This window comes from Apostichopus japonicus, chromosome 13 (assembly GCF_037975245.1).
Source record: "Apostichopus japonicus isolate 1M-3 chromosome 13, ASM3797524v1, whole genome shotgun sequence".
NCBI classification, from domain to species: Eukaryota; Metazoa; Echinodermata; class Holothuroidea; order Aspidochirotida; family Stichopodidae; genus Apostichopus; species Apostichopus japonicus.
This window is the reverse complement of record NC_092573.1, coordinates 19,349,281-19,361,313: the sequence shown is the minus strand read 5'-3', so window position 1 is coordinate 19,361,313 and position 12,033 is coordinate 19,349,281. Positions and strand designations below refer to the sequence as shown.

The 12,033-nt window shown below is 40.6% G+C and overlaps 1 protein-coding gene across 3 annotated transcripts in view; it reads left to right on the top strand.

The window, feature by feature from the left end:
- Positions 1-11,423, top strand: part of LOC139978513 (proton-coupled zinc antiporter SLC30A5-like) — a 28,986-nt gene extending 17,563 nt beyond the window's left edge. For all 3 annotated transcript variants that reach the window (XM_071988799.1, XM_071988800.1, XM_071988801.1), the window contains 3 exons: positions 1,598-1,824; positions 2,514-2,642; positions 8,699-11,423. In XM_071988799.1, the coding sequence (XP_071844900.1) occupies positions 1,598-1,824; positions 2,514-2,642; positions 8,699-8,878 (536 nt within the window). In that variant the 3' untranslated portion in view covers positions 8,879-11,423. The remainder of the gene's footprint in view (positions 1-1,597; positions 1,825-2,513; positions 2,643-8,698) is intronic.
- The last annotated feature ends 610 nt before the right edge of the window (positions 11,424-12,033 follow it).

The window sequence follows — 12,033 nt, the reverse complement described above, 5'->3', positions numbered from 1 at the left end:
GAGAACAATAGGGCATTGTGTGTGTGTGTGTCTGTGATATTTGTTTGGTTTTCTTTTGTTATAGCCGACTTTTTGGAATCATATGGTAACACCATTTGGTATCATTGTGGTATCATAGTGCATTTTAGTAGCAAATTCTCAACATATAGCTGGTGCTGATTCCCCCTATAAAAATTATTGTGTAAGTAGTGGGATGGTTTCTGGAAACTATTTATTTTGAAAATCTGGTTTTCAACATGGTTTCGCGAGAAGTCTTGGTACTAGGTCAATATAGTAGTTGTGTATTGTGTATGCCATAACTATAAAGGTCGTACTGTATGCATCGCACAGTAAAGAAGGGTTTTTAGTATGGTGGTTGATTTGCACTTTCTTCATTCTTCATACTTTGATTGTTCTGGTTGACAGACAGATTTTACTTTAAAAAAATCATTTTACTCTTCAGTGATAATTACTCATGACAATTATTTAACTCATAAGGTGGGAGGAATGGGGCTTTAAACCAAAATCATTACCCTTATTTTGTTATCATGAAAAGTAATATGAAGTAAGAAGGTATTTAAGTAGTTGATTTGTCAAACAGTGACAATATTTGCAGGAATATCAATAAACATACTGTACAAATCCATAAATCACAAGAAAATGGCTGACAAAATTAATGTCAAGATTTTTGAAATCCGGGGAATAGAAACAAGAAGGATCTGTGGGACCAAATTAATCACATTTTCTTTGTAAATAGAGTTTCTGGGTAAAGGAGACAAATCGGTTGATTATTAAATCAAAATAACTTTAAAATCATAAAAAACCATTGGGTACTTGTGTCTAGCCAGCAGAAACAGAACATTCATATTCTTGTTTTGTCATGTTTTGAGACCTCTCAGAAAAGTCTCATACTTCATGTAAAAGAACTGTGACTCTTTGGAAATGTCTGTTATGCAGTTGCTTTGAACAGTTCAGTTCAGAACAGTTTGGTTTGGTTTGATGCGGTTTGGTTTGGTTTGATTCGGTTTGGATTGATTCAGTTTGGTTTGATTTGGTTTGGTTTGATTAGGTATGGTTTGATTCGGTATGGTTTGATTTGGTTTGATGCGGTTTGGTCTGATGTGGTTTGGTTTGGTTTGATTCGGTATGGTTTGATTCGGTTTGGTTTGATTCGGTGTGGTCTGGTTCAGTTTGGTCTGATTTGGTTTGGTTTGGTCCGATTCGTTTTGGTTTAATGCGGTTTGGTTTGGTTTGATTCGGTTTGGTCTGATTAGGCTTGGTCTGATTCGGTTTGGTCTGATTTGGTTTGGTTTGGCTTGATTCAGTTTGGTTTGATTCGGTTTGGCTTTTTTCAGTTTGGTTTGATGCTGTTTGGTTTGATACAGTTTGGTTCACTTCAGAGGGGTACACTTAAGCTCAGTTCAGTTTATTTTCTTACCTGTAAATTTAAATCAATACAATGTTCTACCTGACAAGAAGTGCATACGACTGCCACTCGTATCCACAAAACTTGTTGATCAATGCTGGTGACCATAGTTACAAGACCAAAGTAAAAATACAAGCAAATAAGGTCACATGTAAGCAAAGTATTAAATTATTACATATATATTTCTTTCAGGTGTTTACCTTCATGTTCTTGCTGATACCATGGGCAGCGTCGGTGTCATCATCTCCTCGTTATTGATCGATCAGTTTGGAATATTGATCGCAGATCCTATCTGTTCCGTCTTCATCTCCGTGATGATTCTCCTTAGCGTCGTTCCATTACTCAAAGATACAGCGTCCATATTACTTCAGAGGACTCCCCCGGAGGTTGAACCCTGCCTCTCAGAGGGTTTCGCCATGGTGAGCCAGGAGATCTAATTTAGTGTTCAGATTTTGCTTTTATTGTGGGGAGGTTATGGACACAAATAACCTGCTGCACATCATGCTTTGTGTAGCATTTTGCTATGTGATACCTGATTACCTACTTCCAGCGTATGCTATAAACTGACTCACATTTTGCACCTATTGTCGTTATTATATTATTTCGGTATGATTATTTCGGTATGATCGCGAATGGTCACTTCAAACTGTAAAATATGACAAGGCTAAAGGAACATAGTGTTATCTCCTTTAATATTGAAACTGCCCCAGGGCTCAACAACAGCATAGACATTTGGACAATCAAACCCCAAAGTGATGGCCATATTGCCTCATTCCAAAGCAGCTAATATTTAGAGAGAAAAAATATAGAAAAAAAAAATCAGAATGAACAAGAATCATATGTTAACCTGAAATCTTTGTCTTTATTAAATCTTGGATTGTTAAGGCTATTGAATGTCCTTAGAACGTTTCGCCAAAACAGAAACCTTCCATCCACCAATTTTCTGCAGTCGTCGAGTTACTAACACTTGCGGGGCAAAAGAAACTTGGAAGCAGTCTATGGGTTTTCAGCTGCCATGGTGTTTAGAACCTGTATCAGTTACAGTCAAAGTAATGTAAAACGCACCAAATCGACTCAAATTTACGTTCGTTCGTTTGTTTTGCTACAGGTGCATTCGTTAGATGGCGTTTTATCCTATAGGAGACCACATTTCTGGACGCACGCCGGTTCAACCCTCGCTGGCACGGTACACCTGCAACTCCACCCAAATGCCAACGAACAGAGAATTTCCCAACAGGTCAGTCTTGTTATGTTATATGAAGTGTGTGCTAGTCAGTTTGGGGGGGGAGGGAGGGAGGGAGGGAGGGAGGGAGGGAGGGAGGGAGGGAGGGAGGGAGGGAGGGAGGGAGGGAGGGAGGGAGGGAGGGAGGGAGGGAGGGAGGGAGGGAGGGCAAGAGGGAGGGCAAGAGGGAGGGCAAGAGGGAGGGCAAGAGGGAGGGCAAGAGGGAGGGCAAGAGGGAGGGCAAGAGGGAGGGCAAGAGGGAGGGCAAGAGGGAGGGCAAGAGGGAGGGCAAGAGGGAGGGCAAGAGGGAGGGCAAGAGGGAGGGCAAGAGGGAGGGCAAGAGGGAGGGCAAGAGGGAGGGCAAGAGGGAGGGCAAGAGGGAGGGCAAGAGGGAGGGCAAGAGGGAGGGCAAGAGGGAGGGCAAGAGGGAGGGCAAGAGGGAGGGCAAGAGGGAGGGCAAGAGGGAGGGCAAGAGGGAGGGCAAGAGGGAGGGCAAGAGGGAGGGCAAGAGGGAGGGCAAGAGGGAGGGCAAGAGGGAGGGCAAGAGGGAGGGCAAGAGGGAGGGCAAGAGGGAGGGCAAGAGGGAGGGCAAGAGGGAGGGCAAGAGGGAGGGCAAGAGGGAGGGCAAGAGGGAGGGCAAGAGGGAGGGCAAGAGGGAGGGCAAGAGGGAGGGCAAGAGGGAGGGCAAGAGGGAGGGCAAGAGGGAGGGCAAGAGGGAGGGCAAGAGGGAGGGCAAGAGGGAGGGAGGGCAAGAGGGAGGGCAAGAGGGAGGGCAAGAGGGAGGGCAAGAGGGAGGGCAAGAGGGAGGGCAAGAGGGAGGGAGGGCAAGAGGGAGGGAGGGCAAGAGGGAGGGAGGGCAAGAGGGAGGGAGGGCAAGAGGGAGGGAGGGCAAGAGGGAGGGCAAGAGGGAGGGCAAGAGGGAGGGCAAGAGGGAGGGCAAGAGGGAGGGAGGGCAAGAGGGAGGGAGGGCAAGAGGGAGGGAGGGCAAGAGGGAGGGAGGGCAAGAGGGAGGGAGGGCAAGAGGGAGGGAGGGCAAGAGGGAGGGAGGGCAAGCGGGAGGGAGGGAGGGCAAGCGGGAGGGAGGGAGGGCAAGCGGGAGGGAGGGAGGGCAAGCGGGAGGGAGGGAGGGCAAGCGGGAGGGAGGGCAAGAGGGAGGGAGGGCAAGCGGGAGGGAGGGCAAGAGGGAGGGAGGGCAAGAGGGAGGGAGGGCAAGAGGGAGGGAGGGCAAGACAAAAGGGAGGGAGGGCAAGACAAAAGGGAGGGAGGGCAAGACAAAAGGGAGGGAGGGCAAGACAAAAGGGAGGGAGGGCAAGACAAAAGGGAGGGAGGGCAAGACAAAAGGGAGGGAGGGCAAGACAAAAGGGAGGGCAAGAGGGAGGGAGGGCAAAAGGGAGGGAGGGCAAAAGGGAGGGAGGGCAAACCGTTGCAGGAATCTTAATGCATTACCCTCCTCCATAACATAGCATCGCAGAGTAGGTGAGCTTTGGTGTTTCCTCACAATTAACGTAAAATGACAACCACTTACGGTCGATCAAGCAGTTAACTTAAGCAGCTAGATTCAAAGAGAGAACACAAAACATGAGACCTAAATATATGGAAATTAATAAAAAGGAACGGTGGCACTAAATGTCACCTGTAAGAAAAGATGGTGATGACTTCAACACAGGTGGATTGTTGAGATAATTGGTCTCCTTGACTTGGGTGGGATGGGGGTGATGGATGGGGGGTATGGGGTATCGTTTCATCAGATAGATCCCAACCTCCTCCTCTGGCTTTAGTTTTTAAATCACTACTGAGAAGTCATCTTCCATACTTTACAAGACTTTACAAGTTCTCCTTTCCATACTGTCTCAGCCCCAAAAGTATAATCAAACGCTAAAAATGTAATATGCATGGAAATAATGTTCAGAAAGATAATGAAAGAAGAAAATCAAAACCTAGAAATGTAATGTGCCTGGAAATAATGTTCAGAAAGTTAGTGAAAGAAGAAAATCAAAACCTAGAAATGTATTAAATGTGCCTGGGAATAATGTTCAGAAAGATAATGAAAGAAGAAAATCAAAACCTAGAAATGTTATGTGCCTGGAAATAATGTTCAGAAAGTTACTGAAAAAAGAAAATTAAAACCTAGAAATGTTATGTGCCTGGAAATAATGTTCAGAAAGATAATGAAAGAAGAAAATCAAAATCTAGAAAAGTAATGTGCCTGGAAGTAATGTTCAGAAAGTTACTGAAAAAAGAAAATTAAAACCTAGAAATGTTATGTGCCTGGAAAAAAATGTTCAGAAATTAATGAAAGAAGAAAATCAAAATCTAGAAAAGTAATGTGCCTGGAAGTAATGTTCAGAAAGTTACTGAAAAAAGAAAATTCAAACCTAGAAATGTTATGTGCCTGGAAAAAAAATGTTCAGAAAGTTAATGAAAGAAGAAAATCAAAATCTAGAAAAGTAATGTGCCTGGAAATAATGTTCAGCAAGATAATGAAAGAAGAAAATCAAAACCTAGAAATGTAATGTGCCTGGAAGTAATGTTCAGAAAGTTACTGAAAAAAGAAAATTCAAACCTAGAAATGTAATGTGCCTGGAATAAAATGTTCAGAAAGTTAATGAAAGAAGAAAATCAAAATCTAGAAAAGTAATGTGCCTGGAAATAATGTTCAGAAAGTTACTGAAAAAAGAAAATTAAAACCTAGAAATGTTATGTGCCTGGAAAAAAATGTTCAGAAAGTTAATGAAAGAAGAAAATCAAAATCTAGAAAAGTAATGTGCCTGGAAATAATGTTCAGCAAGATAATGAAAGAAGAAAATCAAAACCTAGAAATGTAATGTGCCTGGGAATAATGTTCAGAAAGTTAGTGAAAGAAGAAAAATAAACCCTTAAAATGTAATGTGCTTGGAAATAATGTTCAGAAAGTTAATGAAAGAAGAAAATCGAAACCTAGAAATATAATGTGCCTGGAAATAATGTTCAGAAAGTTGGTGAAAGAAGAAAATCAAAATCTAGAAAAGTAATGTGCCTGGAAGTAATGTTCAGAAAGTTACTGAAAAAGAAAATTAAAACCTAGAAATGTTATGTGCCTGGAAAAAAATGTTCAGAAAGTTAATGAAAGAAGAAAAATCAAAGCCTAGAAATGTAATGTGCCTGGGAATAATGTTCAGAAAGTTAGTGAAAGAAGAAAAATAAACCCTAAAAATGTAATGTGCTTGGAAATAATGTTCAGAAAGTTAGTGAAAGAAGAAAATCAAAACCAAGAAATGTAATGTGCCTGGAAATAATGTTCAGCAAGATAATGAAAGAAGAAAATCAAAGCCTAGAAATGTAATGTGCCTGGGAATAATGTTCAGAAAGTTAGTGAAAGAAGAAAAATAAACCCTAAAAATGTAATGTGCTTGGAAATAATGTTCAGAAAGTTAGTGATAGAAGAAAATCAAACCTTAGAAATGTAATGTGCCTGGAAAAAGGAAATAATGTTCAGAAAGTTAATGATAGAAGAAAAACAAAACCTAGAAATGTTATGTGCTTTGAAATATTGTTCAGAAAGTTAGTGAAAGAAACAGAGGACAACACATTTCCCTTACTAATAGCAGAGGTTGATAGCTGTAACAGGGGTAGACTGTCAATATGACTGGTCTACTATTACTGGTCTTCTATTACTGGTATATTGGATGGGGGGTGTGGGTGGGCCATTTGATTCATGAGTTTCCCTTCTTCTCACTGCAGTTAGTTATAAATCACTTATAATTTATAATTTTAGGTTTACAGTCTTGTTCAGGGCCAAGGCCCTCTCACACGACTTTACAACTTTAACCCTGGTCATTGGTAACTTGTCACACCTACACACCAAAGTGTGCACAATTCAATCAATCTCTCCTGGGGCACCACAGTGCACCACAACCACGTGTCCCCTGGGGGAATTCCCATGGGGTGCAGCCACAAACCGGCGCAAACAACTATATTTACAAGTTACCTCCCAAGTCGCCATTTATACACCTGGGTGAAGAGAGGCAATGGAGATAAAGTGCCTTGCCCAAGGACACAACATAATAATCTGGCCAGGGCTCGAACCTGTAATCCTTAGATCACAAGTTCACTGCCTTAACCACTTGACCACAACGCCCTCACTTCTGAAAAGTCATCTAGCTCACTTTTTGAAAAAGTTGGAGAAAAAGATAGAACAGTTATGTTCTCCTTTCTTATCACACTGTCTATCAAAAAAAATCATAAAGTCACGTTATCAAAGTTATCAAGTAACGTTATCAAATGTTCATGGCTCCTTCAAGCAACGTGCCCATTAGGGTAGCCTTTCCTTATATCTTTGCCTGTATTGAAAAGATAATGCCAGTGTCACTTTAGGGATATAATTCGGACAAAATTGAAAGAGGCTCCATTCGGTTAAGATTGATCTACTGTCCTTTTAAACATCAGTCACAGCTTTTTCTTCAGTCTATTTTCACCCGACCACCGTCAGCCTCGAGATTTCAATCTCTCTGGCCCCTTCTGATTTCTGGGACAGAAATATTGAACTGTCCTTCAAGGTCAATGAATTTGTTTGATATTCAATATCTTTGCAAAAATGCCTTAAAACTGCCAAACAAATGAAGTGTGAATGTCATATAGAGCCCCAAAGAAATATCTTAAGGAACTGGCCCCCTTTTTCTTCTTCTTCTGCTTCTACTGTTTTTCTTTTCTATGTTTTCTACATTATTTTGAATTTGAAATGTCAAGTCTCATAAAGATCAATAATAGTTAATGAAATAAGAAGACAAACAATTGAGTCTCTGTTTGTGTTATTTTTGCAAGAATCAGGATAACAGTTTGTGTGTGAATTCTTGGCATTCAAACAAAAGAGAATTTGTCTAATAATTACAGAATTGTAAAAGCTATACTGTTATGAGGGTTTATCTTTCCAGAAAAATACATAATTCTAAACTCTAGGTTGCATTTTTGAGTTAAGGTATACACAAACCTCACCTTTACATTCTTGCGATATTTATATTTTTGTTGATTATATTTATTGTTGTAATTTTTCATTTTGGAAACTTTCCTCCTGTAAGGCAGTTTCAAGGGTTAAGTTTCTTGAATGTTAAAGGTTAGAGTAAGGAATCATGGTTTAGCAATCCGCTTTCTATATTCAACGGCATTTTTTTGCAAAAGAATAAGAGCACAAGAAAAAGAAATGCCCTTTTCTCGTAGGTGTCTTTCAATGGCAAGTAAAGATTGGAGTCGAATATTTGGTTTTTGTAGATCTTGCTTTGGTATTGCAGTGAGGAGAAAGAGTATAAATATTAATATTTGGTTATCTGCCTTAGGAAGGCAAGTAAGCGTATGTCTGGGTGTGTGGATGTACAAATGTGTATGTGTTTTTTTTTTCACCGTTTGCTTCATTCCTTGGTAAAGCTCTTCGTTTAAGTTTCTGTTAAGAACTGTTCAGAGAATAATTGGGGGAAAAAACTGGGATAAATCTGCCAATTGAAAAACGAGCCATTCTGTATGATAAATAGGAGATTTAAAAATATTGCATATCCCATGTAGAGTGATTAAGTATCTTCTAGGATAACATACCTTCAACCACAAGAAATTGGTTGATTTTGTCAAAATGTTGAGAAACAACAACACCTAACTTTAGTTCCTGTCCAACCCAAAGACCAAGACTGAAAAGAATGATCTCAACTGTTTGAACATTTCAGAACCATGTTTAACTTTACCTGGAACATTTTAATATGTATGTCATCATGACTTCTCTGTACCAAACGTGTGAGAAAGAACCGGCTTCTCAGGTATAAATTTCTATCGACTAGGTATCGGTCCGTCAGGTAGTAAAGTAGTCATGTTAATGCCCTTTATTTCTTGCTACAAGTTAATGACTAATAATAATAATGATAATAATAATAAAAATAATAGTACAAATAATAGACACGTTGTATAGCGCCGGTATCCGCCCGAAGGTGCTAATGGCGCTTTGCAGAAACAGCAGAAAAAGGTTACATAAATTAAAAATGGTAGTTGTGGTCATACTTTGATAGATACAGTAACTTGGAATACTTAATTTTTTTTTTTTTCTTGCCCTAAAGGTGACGGCAATATTCAAAGATCTTGGAGTGACCAATTTTACAGTTCAGGCGGAGAAGGAAGCGTATTTCCAACATATGGCCGGATTGAGCGAAAATTTTGAAGAACTGGTCCATATATCGAATAACCTCAACTCTCTAAAGACGCCAACCAGCGAAGCTTTTGACATCAAAGCTGTCTGAAGAATTTAAAGCTTAAGCCTGGTGAGCAGGGCAAAAAGAAAAATCTCTAGAAGTTTCTTCTCTGAGCAAAATATGGTGCAATATTAAAAATGATGATGGTGCAGCTCTTGCATACAGGTATAGCAAGGGAAGAAGGATGTCCCGAACGTCCTGTCTATCGCAAAAAATCGTTGTCGGAGGACTAATCTCAGTTGAAATGGAGTCCTCGGGACTGTGCTGTTGGGGTGATGGACAACCACTTTGGTACCCAACTTTGACTGGGTACAAGAAAATGATTTAAATATCTTTCAAATGCTTAATTGCATTTGTACAGTGCTTAATTTAGTACAGCATTGTAACTAATTTTTCTTTCATGCCATCTCTGACTTTGGGATAATCATGAAATTGTGATAACATTTGTTGGTTTTGTGTAATTAAAACAAAACCTTGTGTCAGTTTGTGGTAGAGGCTATCATGGCAAGAATGTAACAACAAGTCACAAAGTCTTCATGTTTTATTCTATGAAAACATCAAATTGCTGGTATTGTGCACTACTCCAGAATGGTTTCGATGTTAAAATATATTGAGTACAAGTGGTACTAGATTCAGTGGAGACCATGAGTACCCAAATATGCAACTGGATGAATATGCAGGGAAGTAGTAATACTATGAGGATATCAATTGCTATGCATTCCCAACGCTTGACCAAGCATTCTATCGCTATCACCCACAATCAATCATACTCACTGCATCACCCATTAATTCATTCATACTGACTACATCACCCACTGATTCATACTCACTGCATCACCCACTCATTCATGCTCACTGAATCACCCATTCATTCATACTCACTGAATCACCCACTCATTCATACTGACTACATCACCCACTCATTCATACTGACTACATCACCCACTTATTAACACTCATTACATCACCCACTCATTCATACTCACTGCTTCACCCACTCATTCATTTGTCATCCATTTATAATCAACCACCTGACTAGTAAAGTATAACCTTCCCCAACACCCAAATTCATTCATACTTGTTGCATCCCCCGGTCATTCATTTGTCATCCATATATAACCGACCACCTGACCAAGTATAACCTTCCCAACACCCACATTCATTCATACTCGCTGCTTCACCCGTTCATTCATATCTCATTCATTTATAACTGACCACCTGACCAAGTATAACCTTCCCCAACACCTACATTCATTCATACTCGCATCACCCACTCATTCATTTATAACCGACCACGTGACCAAGTATAACCTTCCCCAACACCTACATTCATTCATACTCACTGCTTCACCCATTCCTCCTCCATATATCATCATCCATTCATCATCCATCACCTGACTGTGTTCCCTGCTATCATCACCCATTCATCATCACCCTTCCCACACCCCATCAGCAGACTAACTTCAATTGACCTCACTCCACACAAGCACTTTCCTCTTCCTCTGAGAGAGAAAGAGACAGAATGAGACTTTATTACTGGAGAAGGTTTGCTGCGGTAATATACGGCCTCATATTTGCTGACCCAGTTACTGAGGCTGGTCTGGGTATTATAGAAAAGTTTAAACTGTTCGTTATATGAAAGTGCCTTGGAATAAAGGACTTCATTTCTTTCTCCGTGTAGACATACTCCAGTTGGAGGTGTTTAATTTCTGCCGAATAAATATTATCTACAAACATAACTCCCTATTAGAAGTATGTGACCACTAAAAATACCTTTGAAATGAACTTTTTCGTTGGCAGAATATAGATTTCCGATTGTTTCGCTGCGAATGAGTGAATGTACGTATTAATGTATGCAGGTATGTGTGTATGTATGTGTGTATGTATGTATGCATTTAATGTATGCATGCTGGGGTATGATGTATCTGTGTGTAAATGTCTCTTCCACAATGCAATGTAAAATTAGTTATTAATTACCGTGCCATGGGTTCATCATATGTCGTCAGGAAGAAGTCACATATGCTTACAGGGATAAGCCGACAGGGCTTTAGCTTATTGTCCCTCGAGACTTATTCCCTGTTTTTATTTGGTATATTTAGGATTGGAAGGAAGTAAGTCCAATGTAGAGAACCATGTTTTGATCTGGTATGGAAATTCACCTTACAATGAACTTTCTAATTGCCTGAACCCCTTTACCTTCTTTGTGGGTTTTCATTGCCCTCGTGGAATTCATTGCTTTCAACGCCACTGCCCTTATTCTCTCAATGTGGAGGCTGTTAGATGCGTGGGTGGGAGTGGAGGGGTGGGGGACGTGGGGTGAGGGGGAGAGAAGGATGTCGTAATTCATCCGTGTATATTTTATGCTAATCATGGAAAGCAACTCTGATTTTGCAATGGAGGGATGTTGAGTGGTAATGCAGTAGCCTATTGTGATTTATTGAAATGGCATATTTGAGTTGCATTTATTCCACAGAAAGAGTCTCCAAAAAATGTAGAATATTATATATTTTATTCTTAATTACATTTTCTGTCGTTTAAGTGAATGCCTCTTTGGAGGGAGTAAAACTTGCAAAATTACATTGAAAATGAAAAAGGAATAGTTTTGATAGTGTTGTTAATATTTATTATTTGTCATCGTTTCAGCTTATAAATACATCAAGTAAACTACTGGTCAGTCCAAAACGGTTTATCACCCTTCTCCTACGTCCAAAGCCATAAACATTAACGGCAAATACCAGTGGCGTAGGAAGGTACTTTTGAGTGGGGGGGGGCTGAAGACTGATGGCCGGCCTGGGGGAGGGGTCTAAGGGGAGGGGGTGGCCCCCTCCCCTTTCGATTTTTTTTTGCATTTCCAGGTGGCCTCAGATGCAATTTGGTGCAAAATAGCACACTTCAACACCCACTCCATTTTGTAAAGAATTTTTCATTTTCACCTGGCCTTAGATGCAATTTGGTGCTTCAAATGAGATTTTTTCTCATTTGGAAATGAAAAAGGGGTTTTCTGACTTGCGGAGCGGGGGGCGGAACGATACTTCCGCCCCCCCCCCCCCCATATTTTTCACTGGGGGGCTGGCACCCCCAGCCCCCCGGTTCCTACGCCCTTGGCAAATACCCACCACAACCTCTACGACCGAAACTTCAAGCACGTTTCTTGGCCTTTTTAAGTGTTTTCCATTAGCATGTCCGTTCATTGCCCTCTGTTT